This window comes from Tenrec ecaudatus, chromosome 13, assembly GCF_050624435.1.
Source record: "Tenrec ecaudatus isolate mTenEca1 chromosome 13, mTenEca1.hap1, whole genome shotgun sequence".
Lineage (NCBI taxonomy): Eukaryota > Metazoa > Chordata > Mammalia > Afrosoricida > Tenrecidae > Tenrec > Tenrec ecaudatus.
The window spans coordinates 125,779,457-125,806,848 of NC_134542.1; the positions used below are offsets into that span (position 1 = coordinate 125,779,457).

The 27,392-nt window shown below is 41.5% G+C and overlaps 1 protein-coding gene across 7 annotated transcripts in view; it reads left to right on the plus strand.

Annotated features, from left to right (window-relative positions):
• The window catches only part of LOC142424834 (uncharacterized), a 29,260-nt gene extending 3,233 nt beyond the window's left edge, over positions 1–26,027 (plus strand). For 3 of the 7 annotated variants that reach the window (XM_075530195.1, XM_075530191.1, XM_075530194.1), the window contains 6 exons: positions 966–1,113; positions 5,050–5,131; positions 6,111–6,260; positions 12,810–13,004; positions 16,658–18,297; positions 20,849–26,027. In XM_075530195.1, the coding sequence (XP_075386310.1) occupies positions 18,078–18,297; positions 20,849–23,583 (2,955 nt within the window). In that variant the 5' untranslated portion in view covers positions 966–1,113; positions 5,050–5,131; positions 6,111–6,260; positions 12,810–13,004; positions 16,658–18,077 and the 3' untranslated portion in view covers positions 23,584–26,027. The remainder of the gene's footprint in view (positions 1–965; positions 1,114–5,049; positions 5,132–6,110; positions 6,261–12,809; positions 13,005–16,657; positions 18,298–20,848) is intronic. The other 4 variants (XM_075530198.1, XM_075530197.1, XM_075530193.1 and 1 more) reach the window with 4 other exon arrangements.
• Positions 26,028–27,392: the final 1,365 nt, after the last annotated feature.

The window sequence follows — 27,392 nt, forward strand, 5'->3', positions numbered from 1 at the left end:
AAAAATTGTAACAGTTTTGGGAACTGATCTATTTGTGGAAGAGAGTTGTTTTGGAAATACTGCCTTTTATTGACTTCAGTCTTTTTGTATATCTTCATTGATGAGTCAATGACACACCTTTCTGACATTCTTTATCTTGATTAAAATTTATTTGGTCAACCTGGAGTTTAACTATTCTTAAAACATAAATGCACTCCTTCACTCCCTCCTGATGCCCTGTGGTCTGGTATTTTCTCCTCTAGGAACAAACTCTTGGTTAATTCCTTAGTTAATTCCATCAACAAACTCTTGGTTAATCCCTTAGTTGATTCCATCACATCCTTCAAATCACTGTTTTCAATGAGTTCAATCAATTCGACTACTAAGCACAGAGGACGAAGCCCTCCCCTAAACAAAAGTGTCCCATAAGCAGACACGCAGAATGGTTTCACTGTAGAAGTCAGCTGAGAGAGTGCCTGTGTGTCCTTCCCCCTGTTTTGAGGACAGAAGTTGGCTCAGGGTCCTAACTAGATGAATTCATTAGCGGCAGTGAAAAGATTAGCTTTCTGGTTGTTAGCTGCCATCTAGTTTCCCACTTTAGAACAACATGATTCACTCATGCAGTGGGTTATGCGTTGGGTTGCTCACCACACATTTTAGCAATTCAAAACCACTAACTGGTCCCCAGGAGAAAGACGAGGCTTGCTACTCCTTTAAAGAGTTGTGGTTTCAGAAACCCACAGGGCCTGTGCTACTCTGCCCTATAGGGATGTTTTGAGTCAGAATTGACTCAATGACAGTGATTTTTTTTTTAATATACAACAGAACGAAACCGTGCCTTGTTCTTTAATGATGGAATGGTCAATTTGGGCTCTTCACATCTTGGTCATTAACCTGAAAGCCCCCATTTGCATTTCTTATTCATTGTTGCTTGTTTTGTTTTGTTTTCTTGCTAATGTGTCTTCATGCTCTTTTTATTTTTCCAGTGTGGGCATTTCCATGTATTCTTACTGCTAATGAGCTTTTCATTTGGTGAGTGACCATGGAGCTTCCCTTTGCTGGCCATGAAGACCTGGGCGCTCTTTGACTCCTTCAGCCTGTGCATTGAGAGTTGAAGTCTTAAGCAACTGAAATGTGAGCATTTGCAAACTCATCACAGGACCCTCCCATGTTGTTAAAATATTGATCGTGCCAGGGTTTGCTCTTCCCTAAAGTGATCATTTTTGTTTCTCCCTACACTAGCTCACGACATGTAAACATGATTGTGTTACTGCATAGATTCCACCTCTGTTGCATTTCTAAAAAAAGTTAAGACCATTGACCTTGTGTTTTTGTTCTTATTAGTTACTATGGATTCATTTTCAACTCATAACCACCTCACGTGTCCAGGGTAGAACTTTTGGCTTTGGAATTTATGGAGTTATATTCAAAGTGCAGCCTTTTCTATGGTGTTGTTAGGTGTCATCGTGTCCATTCCAACACCTACAACCCTATCTGTAGCAGAACGAAGCACGGCCCTGTCCTGCACCATCCTCACAAATGTTCCCATTTTGAGTCCATTGTGACAGCCCCTGTGTTGGTCCATTTTGTTGAAGGCCTTTCTATTTTTTGCCTCTTTTCCCTTAACAAGTATGATGGCCTTCTCCAGGGACTGGTCTCTCCTGAAAAAAGTGGGAACCAAAGTATGACAATTCATAGAGGCCAGCCTCACCGCTGAGAGAATGCTAGCGGTCATCATGTTCAGCTAGTCTGCTTTCCATGATCTGTAAGTGTGAAAAAATCTTGGAGTGGCCCATCTCAAAGCCTGGTGTGTAAATCCTTGCACAGTTTAACAGTTAAATGCATTGAAGTTCAAAGTATAAGAAAATTGGAATCTTAACTTACTTTTTTGCCAATCAGCCAAGAGGCTATGTTATACAGGGTCCTCTAGAGAAACAAAACCAGGGCACTTAGGATTTTATATATATTTAGATAGATAGATAGATAGATAACATAAGAAATAAACAACTAATTAATCTACACAGCAATACAAATGGCTCCATGCAACTCACTTCCAATAGACAGTTAATGCACTGGCAGTCCTTTAAGTATGAAGGCCACTGGGGTCAAGTCAAGGAAGCAGACAGCTGAGTACTCTGTAGAGCAACTGAGACTGTCCAGCCACTTGCAACAAACGGCAAAGCAGGCAAGGCAGGTCACCAACATTCAGCCAGATGACAGGGTCCGACAGTCTCCAGCCCAAACAAGGTGTACTACAGTAGCGTGGCGAAGCAGGTCTTTGAAGGAACCTCAAACTACAGCGACACATTCTACAGGTCAGGTGTCCCACAGGTAGTGTAGCTTGGAAATTGAGTCAAAGCACCAACTAAAGCAGCCACACACTGGTCCAATCATCAAATAGCAAGAGACAAGAAAGGCGAGGCTTTCGAAACCATTTATCTCTCTTCCCTTCAATTACTCCCACACGTTCATTTGCCAGGTTGGCACAATAAACCTACCTATCACAAAGGGCATGCTATTATGATACTTCACATATTGTGCTCTTTTGTCAGTATATCCTATGAGCTTAGTGTGTATTTATGTGAGGATCCAGGTCTTTTTTGATGGGAGTAGTCCATAATAATTACATGACAGTAGCTTTACGTCTCAGAGTGGAAAAAGTTTTGCGAATACCTATATTCTATTGTTACCTTCCCTCTCGCCCTGTTTCCCTTTTCAATAGCCTAGTCTATCCATGAAGGTTCAAAATACACAAGTGTGCAACCACAGAGTGACTGAAAAGTAGGGGAGTAACATAGAGACACTACAGAAAATGTCATAATTCCCCCAAATAATCCTCTGTTACAGTAGGTAATATGCCAGCTCTTTATCCAAGAGAATACCATGAATTTAGGGCTTTGGGTTGCTCCTTTGTTGGTTCATATCAGTAGCTTTCCAGTGGCTAATGAAGGGCTGCAGGAAAAAATTTAAATTCTGCAGTGTTTTCAGATTGTTACCTTGCTTTCACCCTGTGCTTCATGTTCTGATAAATATTCTGGTTGGTCCTGTACAAGGAGGTGAATTTTTCCCTCCTTCCAATGGAAGAGAGGATATAAATCTAGAGGCTTTTGTTTTTGATCATTGGTCTGATTTATGTGTTCTGTTTTCTATTCTGAACCATAAAGATACAGGTATAAGGTTGCATTTGGTCACAGACAAACTGTCCGGAGATAAGCTCATTGTGCTAGAAGAATGCAGTCGTTGGGATAGCATGTCATTAGTAAGGAAGTGAGTGTAGGGAGTGAAGGGATGAGGCTGCTAGCTAAACCCTGATGGTGATCCTTAATAGAACAAGACCCCTGTGTCTAATCACCATGTGAAGTTCCAGTTTCCCAGAACTGTCCTCTTCTCCCTTTTCACATATTGCAGTGAATGGTACCTTGCTGAAGCAGAATATATGGGATGTTTTTAGACACCGTGACGGTTGAACTGGTGGCCGTGGACTTCTAGGGAGAATAGGCATTGCTGGATCTTTCTTAGAGGAAACTTCTGTAGACATGTCATGAAGGAAACTTTTAGAAACCTGCCCTCAGTAGGCATGAGTATTTTCATTGAAAAGACAATGTCATACTCATTGATGCTACTCTGTATATGGACTGAGTAATAGGAATACCTGGTTAAATGAACAGGTGTAGAAATTTCCTCTCAGGAGCATGCAGGTCATGCTTCCCCCATGAATAAAAAGTTCCTTGTATCATACTAGTGACTGAGTGTCACTATGAGTCTACTAAGTGTCCTTACATGTTATAAATGTGAGTGTTGACTTTTGGTGCAGCAAGAATATGTGTTGTTCCATGCAAGTGCTCTGTGTTTTTTACAAGGTGACCATGATTCTTTTATTAGAATTAGATTTACACCCACCTAAAACCCACAGACCTAGAGGAACAGAGCATTGACGCGGTGTCAGGGAAGTGTTGGTTATCTTTTCAGATTTTCCTTGTGATGTGCCTTTCTCCAAGAGCACCATGTCAGATTCACATTCTCGCATTCATGACACCAGTGTGGTGGGGACCTGCGTTAGGCTAGCTTGTCTAGGACTATGAAACTATAGACACTGGCATATGCATAAGGAAGAGCTTTACATTAAGAAGTAACTACCCCCTCACCCCACTATCATGATCTGAATTCTACCTTGCAAGTCTGACTAACCCAGAGGATGTACACTGGTGCATATGGGAGCTGGAGGCACAGGGAATCCAGGGCGGATGATACCTTCAGGACCAGGGGTGTGAGTGGCAATACTGGAAGGGTAAGGGAGAGTGGGTTGGAAAGAGGGAACCAATTACAAGGATCTACGTATGACCTCCTCCCTGGGGGACAGACAACAGAAAAGGGGGTGAAGGGAAACGCCGGACAGGGCAAGATATGACAAAATAATAATTTATAAATTATCAAGGGCTCATGCGGGAGAGGGGAGCGTGGAGGGAGGGGGAAAAACAAGAGGACCTGATGCCAAGGGTTTACGTGGCAAGCAAATGCTCTGAAAATGGTGAGGGCAATGAATGAACAGATGTGCTTTACACAATTGATGTATGTATGTATTGTGATAGGAGTTGTATGAGCCCCTAATAAAATGTTTTTAAAAAAGGAAAAAAGTAAACTTTATGAAGAGAATATTCCAGCCCAGTCCCATGGGTCCAATGCTAGCTGGAGCATCCATGGCTCAGTGTTTTCCAGTCCTCACACTTTAGTTTTGCAGTGTGCATCAACCCTTTCTGCTGTCCAGCTCAATACATGTGTATGTATCATATACATATGTGTGTCTATATATGTAACTATAGAGTCACTAGTGTATGTGCAGAGAAATTACTTGTTTTGGTTCACAAATTCATCAGTATACAAGTAGCTTCAATACTACAGAAAACTTCAGGAATCTTAACCCATGATTCATCATAAAATGGGTGGAAACACATTCCTTGTTTCAGGGTTCTAATCTGAATAATTTTGCACTTTCTGTAAGATAAATGCTGTAATCTTTATCATGCTGTATTTTCTTCAATCATGTGTAAAAGACTTGTTTTATTTTCAAAGGCATCTCGCTTGCCATTGTGTGCCTGTCTCTTCGGGATGGCTTCAGAGTACAGCTGGATTATTGCACGTTCGTTGTCTACCGGTCAGTACACATACGTCTTCACAGTTTGAAGGGTGTTCACAGCTGTTAGGGAACCTTCATAGAGCTGGAGTAGATCTTGTGGCCTTGCTGTAGGACAGTAACATTTCCCTATTGCACATGTTATATTCACAGCTATGGGAGATAGGCGCAGAATGACAAGACAAGTTCAGCACTTCTCTAAGGCAGCTGCTTTCCTAGGGTTTGTTTACAACTTAAGGGAGATCCCTCCCTTCAGACCTGCAGTTAACACCTTCTTTTCTGGTCATCCATTTCTATACTTTCTCTTAAATGAAAACTGGCTCTGACCGAAGTGATGATCTCTGAAGGCATATAGTTCACACACAGATTATTTTAACTTCTAAGGAAGCCCAATACTTGAATTCATAGATCTCAGGGCTTTGCAACATAATCATACAAATAGAGATGTTTTCTTGGGGAAACTATGAAACTGAGAATTCCAAGGCTGCAACAGGAAACCCACCCTGACAACCCATCTCTCCCTGCCTCAGAGCCTGGTTCTTGTGCTCACTTGATCATAAACATCCCTGTAGCCCATTCCTGAAGGTGAGGTTTGTCCCTGGGTTCACACTGACTTCCCTCAGTGTGTCTCACACAGTCCTAGCTGGCCATGTCCCACATTCCAGCTATGGATTTGCAGATATAGCTCATCCTTGACACCTCTGTCACTGGTCACTCAGCTCTTCCTGGAGTCTGCATATTCTTAGCACAAGCATTAGGTTATAATGGGCAGTCCACTGCAAGCCTTGCCGTGGAGCCTGACACACCCAGGACATCAGTGATTACTGAAGAGGAATGCAGAGGGGGCACAGTTCTGGGGCTGCCCCAAGTCTCCCCTAGGCTCCTCCAGAGTCATGAGTATACACTTCGTTAATGTTAAATAGCTTCCATGATCTCTTATTTTTACTCGGCTTCCCCATTCCCTCTGCTTAGGTGTAATTCTTATCTGCTACCTCTTTAGTGTTTCCTGTGTGTGTCTGTGATCAAAGGTGTTCCCAATGCTGCCCAGTGTTCTCTAAGAACACCCTCAGAAGCAACCTACCATCATCAACCTTGGGTCTACTCTAGCTTCATCTGGACTAACCCAAGCATGACTGTTTCAATAAGCAAGGTACTGGAGAATAAATTATATTGATTTATTGATCATGCCAACGTAATTTCTTGGTAATCACCATTTAATCTGTCACTCACCGCCCCTTTACTTACCAGTTTGTGCTCAGAACCCAGGCGAGCCTAGAGACGAAGTGCTGAAATGGGGGCAGTTGTGTGGGAAGATAATAGATTGTTCTTGGTTAGATGTTTTGTGCTGCCTGAAAGGTAACATGTTGATCCTGGAACCTGGGCAGAGGGCCTTATCCTAGGCCAGGTACCCTCAGCCAATAGGTATGTATGACAGGCTCAGGGAGGAACTCTGCCTTTTGGCTCTTGAAGCCTCTGGGAATGAGATCAAAGGTACTCGGCCCTGTGCGATTATCCTGATTTTGAAACATCCACTAGTGACTTCTTATTTGCTGATTTGTCTACACCAAGGCCTCACTTTCACTGCAGAGTTTATTGAGATATCCATGTGCCCAGGGAGCCTGGTCAGCATTTCACAGGGAAGGTCAGAGAGGAGTTGGCCTGCTGCTGTTATCCTGAGACAGTCTTTGAGGACTTACTTCTCCATGAGTGAAGAACCCCAGTATACTACTCTGAGGGGGAGTTCCTGGCACTGGACACACACGGTGTCCGTAGGATTGACACGTTTCAAGTTTGGGGGTGAAGATAGAGCCCCACTTGCAGTATGTCCTGTGCGGTTAAGTTATTGGCTCACACCAATCTAAAGGACACAGGGAGCCAAATAGTTTAGGGCCACCAGCTAACTCTGTTAGAGTTGATAAACAAAATCTTTCTCTGGACCCTTCCCCTAGGTCTGGGCCAATGTTAGTTTTGAAACATGGATACAGTGGTTTCAATGTATGCACCTTTAATTTTCTGCCTCCTACATCTCTTGTGACATGAGTGTCCCCTGGAAATGAGGGGCAGGAGGGGGTCTATGACAGAATAACCAGTAATTAATATGCCTTATTTAACATGGGTTTTGAAATTGGGATATACAAATTAGTAAATAAATACAATTGAACCCTCCGGCACCTTGCTTACTGGTTAACACATCCCTGCATTTGTGTAAGGGCAGAAAAGACTGCTTGAGGCCGGGACACAGTAGAGGGGAGATCCACAAGAGACCTATGATAGCCCTTGGACATGTTATTTATCACATAGAAACATTTATAAGCCACTTTTTTTTGCCAACTATCGTGAATCAGATACAAATGATTTGAAAGTTTGCTGAAAGTTGCTTGTGATTCCTGGTTAGTTCCTTACATTGAGGTAAAATCTGAGAGAGAAGAGTGTTCCACATACATAATTAGCAATGTGAGTTTCTTGATGGGTTAGATTTGGGTTCAGTGTAGGGTTGTAAAATGCTAGAGTCAGAGTCTGTAGGTGAGATTGGATTCTAGATCCTGGGAATAATCTTCCCTGTTCAAAAACGCGAGTCAATGGATAGAAATAGAACAAAAGTGTAATAATGAGTTACCAGTCAGATGTTAGTGGACTGTTTAAAGGGCTTTATGTTTAGGATGTGTCCTGCTTAACAGCCTATATTTGGAGTTGAGTTGAGTTTATGTGTTTGTAAGTTTGGTTTGTGAATTTGAGACATTGGATCATAAAGGTAGGATTCAGATCATAGAATATATTCAAAGTTGTGTTCCTGATTTAAAGAATGGGATTAAATGAATAAGGCTAGTTTTAGAGTGTATGGTATTTTATTTTTTTTCATTGGTTGTGGGTATCAATGAATCTTCAGGGTGTGATAGACATTCCGGATGGTAAGGAGCTTTTCCGGTAGCTAGGGGTTCAGTGTTTTAAGAGATTATCAGTGTGTTGTAAGGATGTTCAGCATGCTAAGGTGTAAGGTTTCATGGTTTGGGAGTTTTTGATTAGCACTTAATGGTTAGTGAGCAAAGTACCAAAGTTATTTTTATGTGTTGAAATGTATCTTACTATGTTTTATATTTATTAGCTATTTATGGCATATCTTGAATATTTTATGGATATGATCATTTATGATTACAGGAATTTTAATTTATTTCTTAAAGCCCCTTTTCTTCCTTTAAAAAATGTAATTGTGATTGCTCTAGTTAGAACATACAGTCTTTTTTTTTTTTTTTGCATCTACTTACAGGAGTATTTCCATTCATGCAGTTTTGAAATACCAGTACTTTGCCAACAGTTAATTTTACAAGGGGAGAGAGAGAGATGTGAAGGAGCAATTACACTTTACAATAAAAAGAACACAATACTGGGGTTACAATATCTGGAAGCGGTGAGAGTTCAAATCTGTTACCCATCAGTTGTTCTTTCCCCTTTCTGGAACTCATTTTCAGCCATAAGTTGTCAAGACATGAAGAGTTTACATTGGCTCTAAAATTGCTTTCCATGTTAATGTCCTACAAGGCAGCAGAGAGCATCAGACAGACAAGGGGATACACGATAGCTTTTGAGTAGCAGTTGAAAAGATCTGCTCCCATATTTTAAAGAACCAGAGCCGTTTCTCAAGATAGTACAATGGCAAGTTCATTTACAAGTCACCATTGCCATAGCATCTCTGCCCTTCAGAAATTATACTTCCTTTTAATTGTCCTATCAGTTACAAAGTCAGCCCATCACTTTTCCAAGCCCCAGAATAGCCTAGAATAATCTCTAAGGACACTCACAGCCTGGCAGATTCACGTATTAGAAAATACATGAAGCCCAAAACAAAACCCATAAATGAATATCACATCCAAACACCCTTTAAAAACGGAGCGGAGTCAGAATTTATCTTACTGAGACATCGATGGAAAGACAACTGGAGACGTCTGCAAACAATTTGGGTGAGAAGAGAATGCAATCAGATTTTTTAGTGTCCTTATGTTTTAAGGGAACAAAACCATAACTGGAGGCTATGAAACATGCAAATCTAAATTGAACTGTAGAGAACTTGGCTCTCACCCAAGAGCTCCGGCAAAGCAATATGCCGGTATGCCAAATGTGAAAAACTACAATTTTCTCACAAAAATGAGGATAGGCTCCACGGTTCGAATGATTAACAGCAGCGATGCCCCCTCGCTCTTGCAGAAGAGCTGTCCTTTACATAGCTCTTGACGCCTAACGTGGTGCAGTCCAGGTCGTTGGGGTGTGCTCCCTGAAAACCTCCCCTTCAGCTTTCTCTCGAGAGCTCGGTGAGCAGAACAAGACGTGGGTATTTTTAAGCGCTGAAGGCTCTAGTTTCTCCCCAGCTGTGGTCCTAGCACCACGCTAATAACTCAGCCTGAGGAAATAAATAAAACCTATAGCTTGCCCTCAGAATTGGACAGAGAGCAACACATATGGGTTCAGAAAGTCCAAGGGAACCGAACCTGCTGACTTGTTATGGTCATGAACTTCATGCCAAGTTGATGTCATGTAATGTGAAAAAATAAATCACGCACACACACACAACCCCAAGCCTGTTCAAATAGAAACTCCCTCTCAGTGCCAGCCAAGGAGTCTCCGCAATAACTGGTTAGTACAACCCCCCAATCCACCTCTTGGAACATCTTGTCAACATTCGCGTCTCCCCGGCCAGCGCGGCACCCTCCCTTCCTCAGGCACGCCCCCTACGCAGACCGCTGAGGTCCTTCAAGGAACCCAGAGGCGCTTGCCCCTCGGAGCAATGCAGCATCCATCACAAAGGAGCTGGGTCCCCACGCACACGCGCAGGAAGTCACAGAGGGGGAGAAAGTTTGATTGTCCTTCTTGCCCACCCCGCCGAGGGTGGGAGAGGACGAGGCGGCGGCCGCTCGGGGTCCTGGGCGGCTCTCCGGGGCATTCCCAGCAGCATGGCCCGAGCACGCTGCTGCATCTATGTTTATACTTTTTCTGAGGTGGGGTTTTTCTCTTTCCTTTAAATGTGACATTTTGACTCTTCAAAAAATAAGAATGTATATTAGCATATTAACATATTGAGCTATATTTGTTTCATGTCAGATTTATAGAGGTGTGTTTTTAACATGAAAAGCCTTTGATTAGTATGTTTCTTGTATCTATTTAGATAATTTTTTGCATTATTTGCTATATTACAGTGCTTATTTTCTTATGTTAAATCAACTCTTGGACAGATTCCAATTAATCATGGTATATTAATTATTTTAATGTGTTGTCTGACTCAGTTCCCAATATTTTTAAGAACTTTTTCATGTAGATCCATTTTCAATCTTGATCTACAATTTTCTTGAAGTATTATTATCTGTCCTTGGTATCAGGTTATTACTGATCTCATAGAAAATGTTAGTAATGTCCTCTTACAACCATTGTTATGTCTGCACCCAATAACTTGAACTTAAACAAACAGAAAAAGTGAAGTGTTTATTCATACTGTGTGAATCCTTTGTTGTCTAGCTACCAGAACCTTCAACTTTAATCAGTCGTACAGTTAGCCTTGAAGTTTCTCATGGAGTTTCATCTTGATTCAATTGGTCATAGACCTTCTTAGCATCCTGAAATCCATTCAACTCTCACAGATCACTTGCTCTGCTTGGATCCTCTTTTCTTAGAGTTGACCACTCAGTGTAGAGAGTGAGAAATGATTTACACTACTTTTGACAGGCACCCAGTCACTCACACCTGAACAACTGTGTGCTGCCCTCACACTTGAGTCTGTTTGGGAAATACTGAGCCATAAGACATGCTGTGTGGATCTTAGAGAATTTCATTCAGCTTACCTCCAGGAGAATGGTGTAAATCAATGACACAGGAATTCTTCAGTCATTTTTGTCATCACTTTGTTCTGTCATTACTATTATTGTTTAAATCATTTTATTGGGGGCTCTTACAACTCATCACAATCCATACATCCATCCATGTGTCAAGCACATTTGTGCATTTGTTGGCATCATCATTCTCAAAACATTTGCTTTCTACTCGAATCGCCACCCCATGAACCCTTGATAATTTATAAATTATTGTTATTTGGTCATGTCTTTCACTGTCTGACATCTGCCTTCACCCACTTTTCTGTTGTCTATTCCCAAGGAGGGGGTTATATGTAGATCTTTGTAATTGATTCTCCCTCTCTCCCTCCATCCCTCCACCCTCCCCGTATCGTCACTCTCACCAATGGTCCTGAAGGATTCATCTGTCCTAGATTCCCTGTGTTTCTAGTTTCCATCTGTACCACTGTACATCCTCTGGTCTAGGCGGATTTGTAAGGTAGAATTGGGATGATCATAGTGGAGGAGAGGAAGCATTGAAGAATTGGAGGGAAATTATATGTTTCATTGTTGCTACACTGTACTCTGGCTCATCTCCTCCCCGTGACCCTTCTGTAAGGGGATGTCCAGGTGCCTACAGATGTGCTTTGGGTCTCCACTGTCCACCTTGCCCTCATTCACAATGATATGATTTTTTGTTCTTTAATGCCCGGCCCATCGACACCTTGTGATCACAAGGCTGCTGTGCTTCTTCCATGGGGGCTTTGTTGCTTCTCAGTTAGATAGCCTCTTGTTTATCTTCAACCCTTTAAGATCCCAGACACTATATATTTTGATAGCGAGGCACCCTCAGCTTTCTTTACCACATTTCCTTATGCACCCATTTTGTCTTCAGCGATCATGTCGGGAAGGTGAGCATCATGGAATGCCAGTTTAATAAAACAAAGTGTTCTTGCATTGAGGGAGTTATTGAGTGGAGGCCCAATGTCCATCTGCTACCTTAATATTAAACCTATAAATAAATGTATGTAGGTCTATTTCTCAATCATCATATATAAATATATTTACATATATACATTCCTGAATTTAGACCACTATAAATGCCCTTTGACGCCCAGTTCTTGCCTCTGTTTCCTTTTACTTTCCTCTTGTCCCTCTATCATACTCAGCCTTCATTTAAGTTTCAGGAATTCCTCTAGGTTACATTGCCCTTGATCAAGCCCTACCAGGCCTCTTACACCCTCCTCACCATGGATATGTGTTTATTATTAAGCCCTGGTGTTGACATGTGTTAAGAGTTGGACTGCTAACCTCATGGTCCGAAGTACAAACCCACTAACTGTCATGGCTTTAATAGTCTGAGAAACTCTGTAGAGCCTTTCTCCTGTGTCCTATGGCTTGCTTACACATCTAACTCTACTTGATTGTGAGTTTTAAAGTGTCTCTAAAGTGATTGTACAATATATAGTTCCTCTAGAAAATAATCATCAGTTTATAATAGCTCTTCATACAACCCACTTAAAATGTTTCCAGATGCTTTAATTAACATAATCATCTTGAAGGTTCATTAATTTTTTATTCTCCTTCAGAGTCACACAGTAAAGAATTGATAATTTTGTGTGTTGTGAGGTATTGATCCAGCTTTTTTGTTTCTTCTTTTTGACATGTATATTTGATTGTGCCATCTATATACTTAAAGTCATATTTTACTCACATGTCTGAAAATTATGAATTTTAGATTTTATTGCTCATTGTGTACACATGTTTTCTGTCACTCAATAAGGAACCGTTAACAGTATTGGGGACTTTGTGTAAGAAGAGAAACAGAACTGTAACAGCATTGGACCTATGGGTTATGTATTACTCACATTGCATTCTTCTATTAGTCTTCAGGTTTTGAATCACCAGCAGCTGAGATGAAGGAGGAAGACGTGCCTGGATTTGGTGTTATTATTTCTGGGATATCCTCCTGAGCAATTGAAGTTTGTGAACATCATTCAAGCTGATCAAGATAAGACAAACATAGAGCATCCCAGTTGCCAGCTATGTTCTAAAGACCAAAGAAAATGACCAAGACTCAGGTGATTCTGATATGTTTTATCCTTTTCTGTATTTTCTCCTGGAAATGTAGTAGCCTGAATTACACTGATTCGGTTCTTTGGAAAAGTAGAAATGTGAAATAGTAGAAGTTAGAGATAAACTTTGACTCTGACTTCAACATTGGACTTGAGAAGATTAGGAATATATTCGTCATAGGATTAAAACTAAGGGAATCACATTGAATATAATACGTCACTAAGGAATTTTTGGATGTCATTATCTTTCAACTCATATTCATTGTTCTTTTATCATTTTATTGGGTTCTCATACAACTCTTATCTCAATGCATACATTCATAAAAGTACATTTGTACATTTGTTGTCATCATAATTCTCAAAAGATTTGCTTTCTACTTGAGGCCTTAGTATCAGTTCCTCATCCCCCATCCAGGGAGGGGGTTACATGTAGATCCTTGTAATCTGTTTCCCCTTGCTCCCTCCTTCCCTCCACCCTCCCGGTATCACCACTGGTCCTGAAGAGTTCATCTGTCCTGGATTCCCTGTTTCTAGTTTCCATCTGTACCAGTGTACATCCTCTGGTCCAGGCGGATTTGTAAGGTAGAATTGGGATCATGATAGGTAGGGGAGAAAGCATTGAAGAACTAGAGAAAAGTTGTATGTTTCATCATTGCTGCATTGTACCCTGACTGGCTCGTCTCCTCCTCACGACCCTTCTGTAAGGGGATGTCCAGTTCCCTACAGATGGACTTTGGGTCCCCACACCGTACCCCTCCCCCCACATTCACAATGATATGATTTTTTGTTCTTTGATGCCTGATACCTGATGCATCCACACCTCGTGATCACACAGGCTACTGTGCTTCTTCCGTGTGGGCTTTGTTGTTCTGAGCTAGGTTGCTGCTTATTTACCTTTAAGACCCCATACGCTATATCTTTCCATAGCCGGGCTTCATCAGCTTTCTTCACCACATTTGCTTATGCACCCACTTTGTCTTCAGCAATCATGTTAGGAAGGTGAGCATCATGGAATGCCAGTTTAATAGAACAAAGTAGCCTTGCATTAACGGAGTATTTGAGTGGAGGCCCAATGCCCATCTGCTACCTTAATACTAAACCTATAAATAAATACACGTAGGCCTATTTCCCAATCATCATATATAAATATATTTCCGTATATACATGTCTATATTTAGACCTCTGTACATGCCCTGTGCCTCCCAGTTCTTTCCTCTATTTCCTTTTGCTTTCCTCTTGTTCCACTGTCATGCTCAGCATTTATTTTCCTTGATAATCCCCACCAGTCCTCTTACACCCTGCTCTCCACTCATATTGGATCACTTGTTGATCCCTTGTCCCTGGTTTGTAACACTACTTCCTTTCCCCCAGGTTCCCTTCACCCATGTCTCCCCAGAACTGTAGGTCCCGTTGTTTTCTCCTCCAGCTTGTTTATCTAGCCTCTCTTATCTAGATAGACCTGCAGCAAAGCAACCATAACAAAAAGAAAAGCTTGTAAATAGTTCAGGGTCTCTCTGTTGACCTTTAGGAGTGTTTTCCCCTCCCCCCAGAAGAATTTTCTTCATGGGACAGCACTGAAGCTACAGTTCAGGGAGGAGGGATATGTCTGATACAAGCACTTGGGAGCAAATGAAGGGGGAGGAAGAGAGAGTGGAGCTCATCGTGGCCCACCAAGCCTTAAGGACGATATTCCTGCTCAGAGCAGCCAATGGACAGAGAGGACCATATGGCCAACCCCACTATGAGACATGACAAACATCACTGACCCATAGCCCTACAGGGGACAACACTGGAGACACTGGGGATTGCACCTGAGCTGACACCACCACACCGAGGCAAAACACTATGGGCATGCAACAGAACATCAAGGAGAGCAGAGCAAAGAAGTCCCGAGGGAAAACCCAAAATAGACCTGACACCCCATCAGACTCAACGCTAATGCCTAGTTTTTTTTGTTTTTAAACATTTTATTAGGGCTCATACAACTCTTACCACAATCCATACATATACATACATCATTTGTATAAAGCACATCTGTACATTCTTTGCCCTAATCATTTTCAAAGTATTTGCTTTCCACTTAAGCCCTTTGCATCAGGTCCTCTTTTTCCCACTCCTCCTCGCTCCCCCCTCCCTCATAAGCCCTTGATAATTTATAAATTATCATTTTGTCATATCTTGCCCTGTCTGGCGTCTCCCTTCATCCCCTTTTCTGTTGTCCATCCCCCAGGGAGGTCACATGTAGATCCTTGTAATCGGATCCCCCTTTCCAACACATTCACCCTCTACCCTCCCAGTATTGCGCCTCACACTCCTGGTCCTGAAGGTATCATCCACCCTGGATTCCCTGTGCCTTCAGCTCCTATATGCACCAGTGTACAACCTCTGCTCTATCCAGACTTTCAAGGTAGAATTCGGATCATGGTAACTGGGGGGAAGGAAGCATTTAGGATCTGGGGGAAAGCTGTGTTCTTCATCGGTACTACATCGCACACTGACTGACTCACCTCCTCCCCTAGACCCCTCTGAGGGGATCTCCAGGTAATGCCTAGTATTTAAGGACAAATAAGATCACTTCTATAGGAGAGTTCAGTATTCCATGGGATTTTTGTCTGCGTAAATTTCTTTCATGCTGTCTGAGGTGATGTGTTACATATTCTCCCAAACAGCAGCCTTCTCATTAATGCCTCTGAAATGGGCATTGTAGCAATAGGAGTCCTAAAGTGGTTGACAGCTTCTCACCTCCTCAAACTATAGTTGTAGGACAGAGTCAACCGTCAGCATCAGCCTTGATTCATATGAAGCAGAACTTAAATATACTTTGACCCTTCAATACTTTTCCACTTCTGACACCAGTTATCTTTCCCACAATCCTCTCCTTCTCAGTTCATTAATTGTTGCAGTGGCCATGTACAAATTACAGTCCAGAGTTACAGGTACAAGTTTTGTGAAGTAGCAGAATATAATTTGCTATGAGAATCAATAGGCTACATATTAGGATTCATATTAAAAACCATGTAGGCAAATTGCTCTTCTTCAGGGCAGGCCTGTCTCTCTGTCCCTCTCAGACATTTTCCCTGAAGGTAGGCTCATTTCTCAGTTCTATCTGTATAGGCTCCTCTCATCTCCTTGGGGATATCGTTCTCTTGATCTTACCTGCCTGTCCCACTATCTTGCCTAAAAAGATCTTTCTGGACGTATCACCTTTGGCTCTGTCACTATGTCCCCTCTGCCCTGGTCATTATCTCCATTGGTACAACTCTTAACCCCTGATTATTACAGTTCATTGTGCAAGAGCAGGAGTAGACCAGTCCCTATGAGGTAGAGGTTCAAGATGTTCCATGATTTACTCTGCAGCATCTCATAAAACTAAAGAGTCGTCAAATAAATGAGTCTTCAGGATGTGGAGACTGGTGAGTCCCAAATCCATAGGTCAGGTGTCCGTCTGAAGGGTTGTCCTCATGGATGTGTTTGCAAAGGCTGATGAACCAGATCATCAGGTCAGACAACAGTCCACTTCACTACAAGGTGAAGTTGTAGTATCTGGTCAGAGAATAGGTTGCAGGGGCTGAGGGATCCACATTGAAAGGTCACCCAGCAGGCTGTTGGTTCCTGGAGTGGAGGAAACTCTCAAATCAGGTCACATGGGTGCCTCTTAGTTGCAGGGATATTAAGGACATGGCTCATGCATTTCTGGAAGCTGGCAACCCATGGATTCATTCTGAACTCTGGCTGCAGGAGCAACAAAACCAAATCAACAGGTCAGATGACAGGCCAATGTCTCACTGTTTTTTCTCAACCGTGCTGGCAGGCATTTATCTCCTCCCACCCTCTCGCTCTTGATATGATGGCTTCTTGGGCCAACCTTGCACCTTCTGTGCCCAGGCAAGACTAGGAGGGCTCCAGAGGTCGAGCCAATGGCAACAAAACTAGGAAGGGCCCATTGGAGAGCATGTGATGAAATATGGCAGGTCAAAGATTTTGTCTATGAGCTTTCTGATCTTGGTCCTGATGTGTTGCTTCTTGGTCCTGATCCTGAATTGTACCTTTTTCATTAATAAACCACTTTGATCTATGAGTTTTGTGGCCATAGAAATGGATTATCACATCCAGAAGAGAGACAAAGAGTGGTGTAGGTGGAATGACTTGTGTAAGAAGATCTGAGGTATGTTTGACCTCCCACCTGTAAACTAAGCCTGACAGCTATTGCCACGGAAGGTACAGAGCCTCGCATAATGGTAATAATGCTAGGACTCCTGACTCCATTTCCCAGCGTACTGCAAACTTGTTTGTTAATGTAAACTGGTGTCGTTTTATGCACTGTGTACTATTTCTAGCTCTTTCAGACATTTCACTGCTACTCAAAATTCTAATTTTATGAGTGGGTGCATTATTATTGGGGTATGATTGTCCCCAGCATTCAACGGTCCACAGGAGTGACTGATTGTGGTAAATATTAAGGATACACTGACAGCAGTGCACAAGGGCTCCTCATTCCATGTCAGGACTGAGAGAGTGAATATAGCTTTCAGTGGATATATATAATATAGCTTAGAGATCTTTCATAAGGCATGCATGTCACAGTTAAATGTATACATTGTCGATGGATAATGTCATAGCAGGTAATATAGTAAACAAACAAGGAGGTAAGTCACCATCTGGACCTAGTGTTAGTTCACTTCAAACCCCCTTTCCCCACCCTTAGCCATGCCCAGGAGTTTACTATGTTTATGGTGGGTTGACTATAATACCTCATTGCTCTCATTTACAGATAACCTTCAGGCATAGTAAAGTAGCCCGACCCAGACATAATTCTTCTACTGTGATAGCTTCTTTAAGGCTGCTCCTTAATGGATGCGATTGGGCTAGGAGGGGGCAGTAAGAGTGGGGAGTGACACACACACGCACACACACACACACATTTTTTTTTGGCCTGGAGAAAATGTATTTCAAAACATTTGTATCTCAGAACCATGGAGATCTTTCTCTAAATAGGACTTGTTTTCCATGCTATAGTTGAAATGTAAAAATAAAGTCAAATACTTTGTACCAAATCTTCAGTTTACCACACATTGTTGAATGCACTATCATAGAATAGTTTTTATTACTGCAAGATATTTTTTTAAATCTTCAACCAGAAATACTGTATTAAACACACTCCTCTTACTACAGGAATCACTGACATTCAATGATGTGGCTGTAAAGTTCACCTCGGAAGAATGGCAGCTCCTGAACCCTGCTCAGAAGACCCTATATCAGGATGTGATGTTGGAGAACTATCGCAACCTGGTTTCCATTGGTGAGGAGAATTCCTTCCTTTGTGTTAAAATCTTTGCATAAAATTTGGTTTTCTCAAAGAGGGCGATTCTCATTGCATTCTAGTTGTGGTGCTAGGTTAGTGGTACAGCCTTCTACCCTTGAGAGAACACCCTTTACTTTGTTGCTTTGAGCATTATTTTTTCCAGAAATTAAACATTTTGCAGACTTCACACACTTAAGCTTAATTTTGGTGTCTGAGGTTCTGTAATTTCTCATCAACTGGTTATCTAGTTGTCCCCCCAGAAGCTTTCTCCCAAGTAGAACAAGGAGAAAAACTGTGGTCTGTACTAGAAAAAAAGTCATAGTGGAGTTTTTCAGGTGCGTGAGCAAAAATCCTTAAGGGGAAATGGCTGGGGGTGTTGATTCAACTGGGAGCAGGCCTCACATCCACAGTAAGTGTCAGATAGTACATTAAAGGGTATACTTCTTTAAATGTGAGACCTTACTTTTCCTAGAAGTTTTGAGGACTACTCTTCTAACTCTTCTGAGATTAGATTTCCATTTATTTGATTTACACTACTATACATTTGTTTCCATAATTTTCTTTCTTGAAGATTCTCAATCCTTTCCCTCTTTCATGTCCTTCTACCTTTCTATAAAACCCCATCTTGCAGGTCTCTCTCCAGTAGCAGCGCCGTCTTGGATCTTGAGCTCCCACCATAAAAGTTCTCCTTTGTGTTTCCTTAGCTTCCCCCTGGGGGTTTCTCTAAGTTTTGGTTTCCATTTTCTCGTTTGTTCTCCTAACTCATTAAAGTTTTCTTCATTCTAGTGATACAAGTTCTTTCTGTTTTCTAATAGAGATCGTCCAATTTCCATCTCCGTTGTAATTAGTTCACAGACATATTTCTCTATATTTTAGTTCTTTTGGTGAAACGTGTTTGTGACTTCTCCTTTTTTCATTGTCCAAGATCCTCTTCCCAGAAAGAAAATTGTTGTCACTTTGGGATGTCTTAGCACTGTACCTTCAGTTTTTTTCCACATGTAGGATTTTATTTACGATTGTCTGCTCCTCTGGTCATTTTGGATGTGGAAAGAACATTTCTTTGGTCTTTCATTGAACTTGTATAATGGTCACTCTGCAGTATGCTGTCCTTAAACCTGCCTCTTCCTAACATGTCCAATATGGGAAAAAATGACCTTTGCTTCTTCTATAGAACTTTTTGGCTATATTTTCCAACACTGATTTTTTTGGGTTGGTACTCAAACAATGCCTCGCCTATTTAATATTGCTCTCTCTTGTTTTCTGCCTTTTGATAGCCTTTTGGTTTCCATATGTATGATGTTCCCAGTCTCATCCCATAACTCATCGGGTCTCAGCCATTAGTCTTCAGTCACCAGTCCTTTATTTCTCAAGTTTATTCTTTGGATAGTCTCGTAGGTCAAGTGAACAAGGCACGTTGACTGACTTCCTTTCACTTTTCTCCAGTTTCAACTTGGATTTGAGCAATTGATGAACTGTTCCACAGTTGAGCCTTGACCTTGTTTTGACTGATGAGCTTCTCCAACATTGCTTTCTGCATATGTGGTTGTTTGATTTTTGTATATTCCATTCACAAAAGTCCTTACAAATAGTATCCATTTCTGTTGTTGACTAAGGAATTTGCTATTAATTTATTAGTCTCAAATTTTTATTGTTAATCTTCTCGATCATTTCCATCACTAAGGTTACATTTTCCAACTACTGATACTGTTTCAAAATTTTTCTTGATATAGTTCATACATTCCATCTTCCAATTATTAGTGGACGTTTGAACCTATTTTTTTCTCATTTTCAGTCAGGCCTTGTCACCCACTGAAGGTCCCAGAGCATTGCTGCATTCACATCATTGCTGCTGTCTGTATGTAGGGAAGTTAAAACCTGAGGGACTCTTGTTCCAAAAGTAGATCAACAGGTTCTCCTCCCATTCTGAATTTCTGGAGATTCCACGAATCCCTGTGCACCATGGGCGACCCTGCTTGTATTTGAAATACTGGATGGCATTGCTTCCGTAATCACAGCAGCATGAAAGCCACCACAGGACTATACTAGAATACAGGCTTCATAAGCATAAGGAATATGTTTGTGTACCATAATGCCTTTCATAAATAGCTGTAAAAATAACATTCTGCATTTTTCACATTCCCAACGTTGTCTAGTACTGAGTTGTCTTTCATTGAAGATTGATAGAATGAATACAACTGACCTCTAGCAATTGAAATTAGCAGGTCTACCACTGTGGTCTTTGGGTCTCAGTATCTTGCTTGTATTTATATTCTTAGTATAGTTTCATGGTCCTATTTAAGCAATTACCAAATCAATGTTGATTAATTATTTTCACATCCAATCTGGTTTCTACAGTCATTGCGTTTACCATATGTATTGTTTACACAATTTTATTTCTACCAGTGTCCAGGAAACATTAAGCATAGTGTTTTATTTGCATTCATGAGTGCTGTCACTAAAGAACTGCCTTGTATCAATCAAGGGGTATTTTCAAGGTTCCATTGTAAATGAAAATAATGAAGAGTTTCAATGTTCTGTTCTTTTATAGAGATCCCAAAAGTTGATGATCATTTGCTCGATCAGTCGCAACAAGGAAGGAACATCGACAGAACCGAACTGTTCTACAAATTTAATACATTGGAAAATATTCTTCATCAGCACAAAAACAATTTTCCTCTAAAGGAAAACTATGAGATATTTGGCATTCATGAAAATATAGTAAAACCAGATTTAATCATTCCAGTATTAAATCAAAAGAGTAGTAGCCAAATAAAGAAGTCAATTGTACTCAATGGAGATGAAAAAACTTTTTCGAATGTTGAAGAAGACCAATTTTGCACTGAAGTGAAATTCTCTGTGTCTGAAAAATCCAGTAGCATGAAGTCACAATGCATTCAGCATCAGGAATCTGACAAAGTTGAGAAACCAGGCATAGGTAATAAATGTGGGGGAAACTTCAAGGAGTGGTTCCTCTGTGAGGATGTACAAGATAAGACCTATGAATGCAGTCAGTGTGCGCAGGAATTCAACAAAATATTCAAACTCACTGCACATTGTCGAACAGCTCATAAAGGACAAAAACCATTTACATGCTTAGAATGTGGCAAAGCTTGTCACAGTAAATCATACCTCCAGGAACATCAGAAAACTCATGTGGCAGGGATGCCCTGTGTATGCAGTGAATGTGGGAAAGGCTTCACCAGGAACAGTGATCTCACTGCTCATCAGCGAACTCATAGTGGAGAGAAAGCCCACGTACGTGGTAAGTGTGGTAAAGCTTTCAGCCGGAAGCAATGCCTTACAGCACAGCAGACATTTCACACAAGAAAGAAACTCCATGTATGTGGTGAATGTGGAAAAGCCTTTATCAAGAAGCATGCTCTCACTATTCATCAGCGAACTCATACTGGAGAGAAACCCTATGAATGTGGTAAATGTGGAAAAGCATTTGTTACGAAGAAAGTTCTCACTGTTCATCAGCGAATTCATACCGGAGAAAAACCATATGTATGCAGTGAGTGTGGTAAAGCTTTCAGCTGGAAACGATGCCTTACAGACCATCAGACATTTCACACAGGAAAGAAACCCCACGTATGTGGTGAATGTGGAAAAGCCTTTAGCAGGAAGAATACCCTCATTGATCATCAACGAACTCATACGGGGGAGAAACCCTATGTATGTGGTGAATGTGGAAAAGCCTTTATCATGAAGAATTCTCTCACTGTTCATCAGCGAACTCATACTGGAGAGAAACCCTATGTATGTGGTGAATGTGGAAAAGCCTTTATCACGAAGAATACTCTCACTGTTCATCAGCAAATTCACACTGGAGAGAAACCCCATATATGTGGTGAATGTGGAAAAGCCTTTACCAGGAAGAAGAACCTCACTCTTCATCAGCGAACTCATACTGGAGAAAAACCATATGTATGTGGTGATTGTGGTAAAGCTTTCAGCCGGAAACGATATCTTACAGCACATCAGACATTTCACACAGGAAAGAAACCCCATGTATGTGGTGAATGTGGAAAAGCCTTTATCAGGAAGACGGTTCTCACTGCTCATCAGCGAACTCATAGTGGGGAGAAACCCCATGTATGTGGTGAATGTGGAAAAGCCTTTATCACAAAGGATGCTCTCACTCTTCATCAACGAACTCATACTGGTGAGAAACCCCATATATGTGGTGAATGTGGAAAAGCCTTTACCTGGAAGAATGCTCTCACTGTTCATCAGCAAACTCATACTGGAAAGAAACCCCATGTATGTGGTGAATGTGGAAAAGCCTTTACCTGGAAGTATGCTCTAACTGTTCATCAGCGAACTCATACTGGAGAGAAACCCCATGTATGTGCTGAGTGTGGAAAAGCTTTTATCAGGAAGAATGAACTCACTGCTCATCAGCAAAGTCATACTGGAGAAAAACGGTATGTATGTGGTGAGTGTGGTAAAGCCTTAAGCTGTAAACAATCTCTTATAGCACATCAGACATTTCACACAGGAATGAAACCCCATGTATGTGGTGAATGTGGAAAAGCCTTTAGCTGGAAGAATGTTCTCACTGCTCATCAGCGAACTCATACTGGGGATAAACCCCATGTATGTGGTGAATGTGGAAAAGCCTTTATCACAAAGAATGAACTCGCTACTCACCAGCGAACTCATACTGGAGAAAAACCTTATGTATGCAGTGAGTGTGGTAAAGCTTTCAGCTGGAAGAGATCCCTAACAGCACATCAGAAATTTCACACAGGAAAGAAACCCCATGTATGTAGTGAATGTGGAAAAGCTTTTATCTCAAAGACTGACCTCACTGTTCATAAGCGAACTCATACTGGGGAGAAACCCCATGTATGTGGTGAATGTGGAAAAGCCTTTAGCAGAAAGAATAACCTCACTGTTCACCAGCGAACCCATAGTGGAGATAAACCTCATGTATGTGGTGAATGTGGAAAAGCCTTTTCCTTGAAGAAGGACCTCACTTTTCATCTACGAACTCATACTGGAGAGAAACCCTATGTATGCGGTGACTGTGGAAAAGCCTTTATCAGGAAGGATGGTCTCACTGCTCATCAGCGAATTCATACTGGAGAGAAACCCCATGTATGTGCTGAGTGTGGTAAAGCCTTTATCAGGAAGGATGTTCTCACTGCTCATCAGCAAATTCATACTGGAGAGAAACCTTATATGTGCAGTGAGTGTGGTAAAGCTTTCAGCCGAGAGCGATCCCTTACAGCACATCAGAAATTTCACACAGGAATGAAGCCTCATGTATGTGGTTAATGTGGGAACACCTTTATCTTGAAGAATGAACTCAGTTAGTCAGCCAACTCATACGGGGTCAAAAGCACATGAATGTGGTAAAGCTTTCAGCCAGAAACGATTCTTTATAGCACATCAGACATTTCACACAGGAAAGATGCCTTTTGCATGACATAAATGTGGAAAATCATATCTGGAATTCAGGTATCATTTAACATGAGAAAATTCTTAGTGAGAAAATCTTTCAATGGTATAAGTGTAACAAAGCTTTCAAAAAACAGGAAGAGGCGATAGGGTTTGGCCCAGGCTGTGTGTGGTACCAAACGATTGTGACTTACAATGTGGCTACCCAATTTCTGAATTGCTTTCCTTTACTGACGACCCACCGTTGTGGCGTGAGGGAGAGGAGTGTCCAGACCATCCCAGGACACATAGGCACCTCATTTCTCTTCTAGCTTCCAGTGCCCGAAAGAGAGCTGGATCTCCTGTTTCTGGATCACAGCTATACCAAGCAGTAGAGTGCCCACCCAGATGCCAGTGTGCCTGCCCCACCTTCATGCTCTTTGTTACTCCCCCTCCCCCCAGACAGCACAAAAATAACAAAAAAGAAGAATGAAGAAGATAGAAGACGTTTGGAAACAGTCCAGACGATGAATGGACTACAGTGAACCTCAGCCTCCACAACCTTGAGACCAGAACTAGATGGTGCCTAGCTACCACTACTAATTACTTGAAAGGTATCCCAAAAGAGGGACCTGAGTAGAGTGGGAGCCCAAAGTGGAACAAAACCCCAAATCATAGACTAGGCTTACTGCTATGATGGATACTTGCAATCCCAACAATGGCCCTTAGCAGCTTCACTCCCGGAACTGGACTTCCTCCTCTGACTCTCCTTTCAGCCAAAAAACATACAGACATGGAGGGGAAGAATAACAATCGAGAGGTACACACTCCACAAAATTACCAAGTGTTCAAAACCAAAAGGACAGCATTTGCTAATGGATAAAACTCTTGAAAGCAAGGACAGGAAAGGATGAATAATAATGAGGGGAAAACAGGGAGGGCAGAAGTGGGAAGAGTGCTGGTATATCTTGGGAACTGCAATCAATGTATGAATTGTTGAATGTAAAACCAATTTACTCTGTAAAATTTTATATCACAAAAATGTATAAAGAAACAAAGAGCTCATGTCTCGTCGATAATATGTAGCACAGTTAACATGTAACTAATGAGATTTACCTGTGTTTCCAAGTTTTCTTGACATAAACACAGAAAAATGAAAAAGTTTTAAATTCCGTGAAGGTGGGAAAGCTCTCCCTAGAGAGTCGTGTCACATACCAGTGATATGCAGACGGAAGGCCTGTCAATATAGTGACTTTGTATAGGCCTTCTCTGGCTTCTCTCGTGTATCATTAAAACTCAGTGGCATCCTAACTGATGTAGTTCTGGTGAGACGGTGTTTAGCCAGAAAGGAGTCAAGTGACAATAGACAATAGAGTACAACAGAGAAACCATATGTGTACAGTGATTGTAATACGTATGCATTTAGGGATTTTGGTATCAAAATATGTTTTATTTTGTCTTACAAAGCCCATAAGTTAAGCTGTGATTCACTAATTGGATAGAATAAAATGTGTTCCTCATTGTATGACTACAGTGGGTATCCTGCAGGAAATCATGAATACAGTGCCTGGAAAGCCTGATAGACTCATCCTGTATGTATATACATATTGATATCAAGGAAAATCTGATTTCACATTTGATGTCCTTTTTTATCCAAATTAACGTACTTTCAGTCTTTAAAACAGTGAACAAAAACTACTCTCACCCTAGACCAGGAATGTGAATGGTTTTGCTATATCCTGTAGAATGCATTGGAAAGATAATTGTTGCAGATGCCGTTAGGTTAAAATGTAACCCTTGACCCTCTAAGCTCCTTTTTTAATCTGTTGTAATTTCTACTATTCCTCTTTTTTATATTGAATTTTATCTTTTAATTTGTTAGTGGTGAGTATATATATATACACATATATATGTGTGTATTTATATAAAATTCATGATGCCTAATAGTGGTATTGCTGGATCATATGGGATTTCAATTTCTGGTTACTTAAGTAACCCCATATTGTTTTCCACAGTGCCTGTATGTATTTATAAGTCCGACCGCAGTATATGCATGTTGCAATCACTCCATGTGCTCGCCATTGTTTGTTTTCTGTTTCTTTGATTTGGGCTGGCATTGTGGGAGTAAGGTGTTACCTCATTGTGTTTTAATTTGCTTCTCCCTGAAGGCTAGTGATTGTGAGTGTTTTTTCATGTGTTATTCATCTGTACTTCCCTTTGGGGGAACTGTCTGTTTATATCTTTTTTCCCATTTCTTGATTGGGTCTCATTATTTTATTGAGATGTTGTACAGTTTTGTATATTTTAGTAATTAGCCCTTTGTCCAATGTGTCATTAGAAAAAATTGTTTCCCAAATTGTGGTCTCTCTCCTGATGCAGTGTTTTTTTTAATGGTTTTATTAGGTGCTCATACAACTATCACAATAGATACATATACATCAATTGTATAAAGCACATTTATACTTTCATTTCCCTGATAATTCTCAAAACATTTGCTCTCCACCTAAGCCCCTGGCATCAGCTCCTCTTTTTCCCCTCCCTCCTCACGCCCCCCACCCTCATGCACACTTTATAATTTATAAATTATTTTGTCATATCTTGCCCTGTCCGATGTATCCCTTCACGCACTTTTCTGTTGTCTGTCCCCCAGGGAGGAGGTCACATGTAGATGCTTTTAATCGGTTCCCCTTTTCCAACCCACCCACCCTCCACCCTCGCAGCATCACTGCTCACACCACTGGTCCTGAAGGGATCATGCACTCTGGATTCCCTGTGTTTCCACTTCTTATCTACCAGTGTATATCCTCTGGTCTTGCCAGACTTGCAAGGTAGAATTGGGACCATGACAGTGTGGGGATGGGGCAGGGGAGGAAGCAGTTAGGAACTAGAGGAAAGTTGTATTTTTCTCTTTTTAAAAAAAATATTAGGGACTTAATACAACTCTTATCACAATCCATACATAACATCAGTTGTATAAAGCACATCTGTACATTTTTGCCCTCATCATTCTCAAAACATTTGCTCTCCACGTAAGACCTTTGCATCAAGTCCTCTTTTTTCCCCTCACTCCCCACTCCCTCATGAGCCCTTGATAATTTATAAATTATTATTTTGTCATATCTTGCCCTGTCCGACATTTCCCTTCACCCCCTTTTCTATCTAGGGTGGAGCTCACCTAGCTAGGTGTGGTACAGGAGTAAATGCCCTAGGGCAAAGGAAGTGTTCTGTAGGTCAGCAGTGGAGTGTGCGAGAACAGGAAAGAGGAGGAGAAAGATTAAAAAGTAAGACTGTTTAGACTGCTGGAATCTAGGGAAGCAAAAGCAACTGTGTACCTGAGTCCCACTCCCTGCCTGTGGAGCTGCAAGGATTTAGTCCCTGCCCCTAGGCAGCACAACAAGCCCTAGGTACAAGCCACAGCTGAGCCAAGAGAAAGCTCATGAGAAAGACACTGAGCAGCCCTTAAAGTGGGGAGGAGGGGCGGTAGAGAGCAGAGATGTAAACAGAAGCAGCAGTGTAGCTGATCCCTGCCTATGGAGCTGCAAGGGTTTGGGTTTAGTCCCTGCTCAGATGCTGCTGAAGCAATCTGACTGCCGTGAAAAAACCCCTGTGCAGCCTTCCAAGGCTGTGTGGGAACAGACAGCAGAGATGTAAACAAACAACAATGTAGCTGAACCCCATTCCTGCAGGTGGGGCTGCAAAGGTCTTGT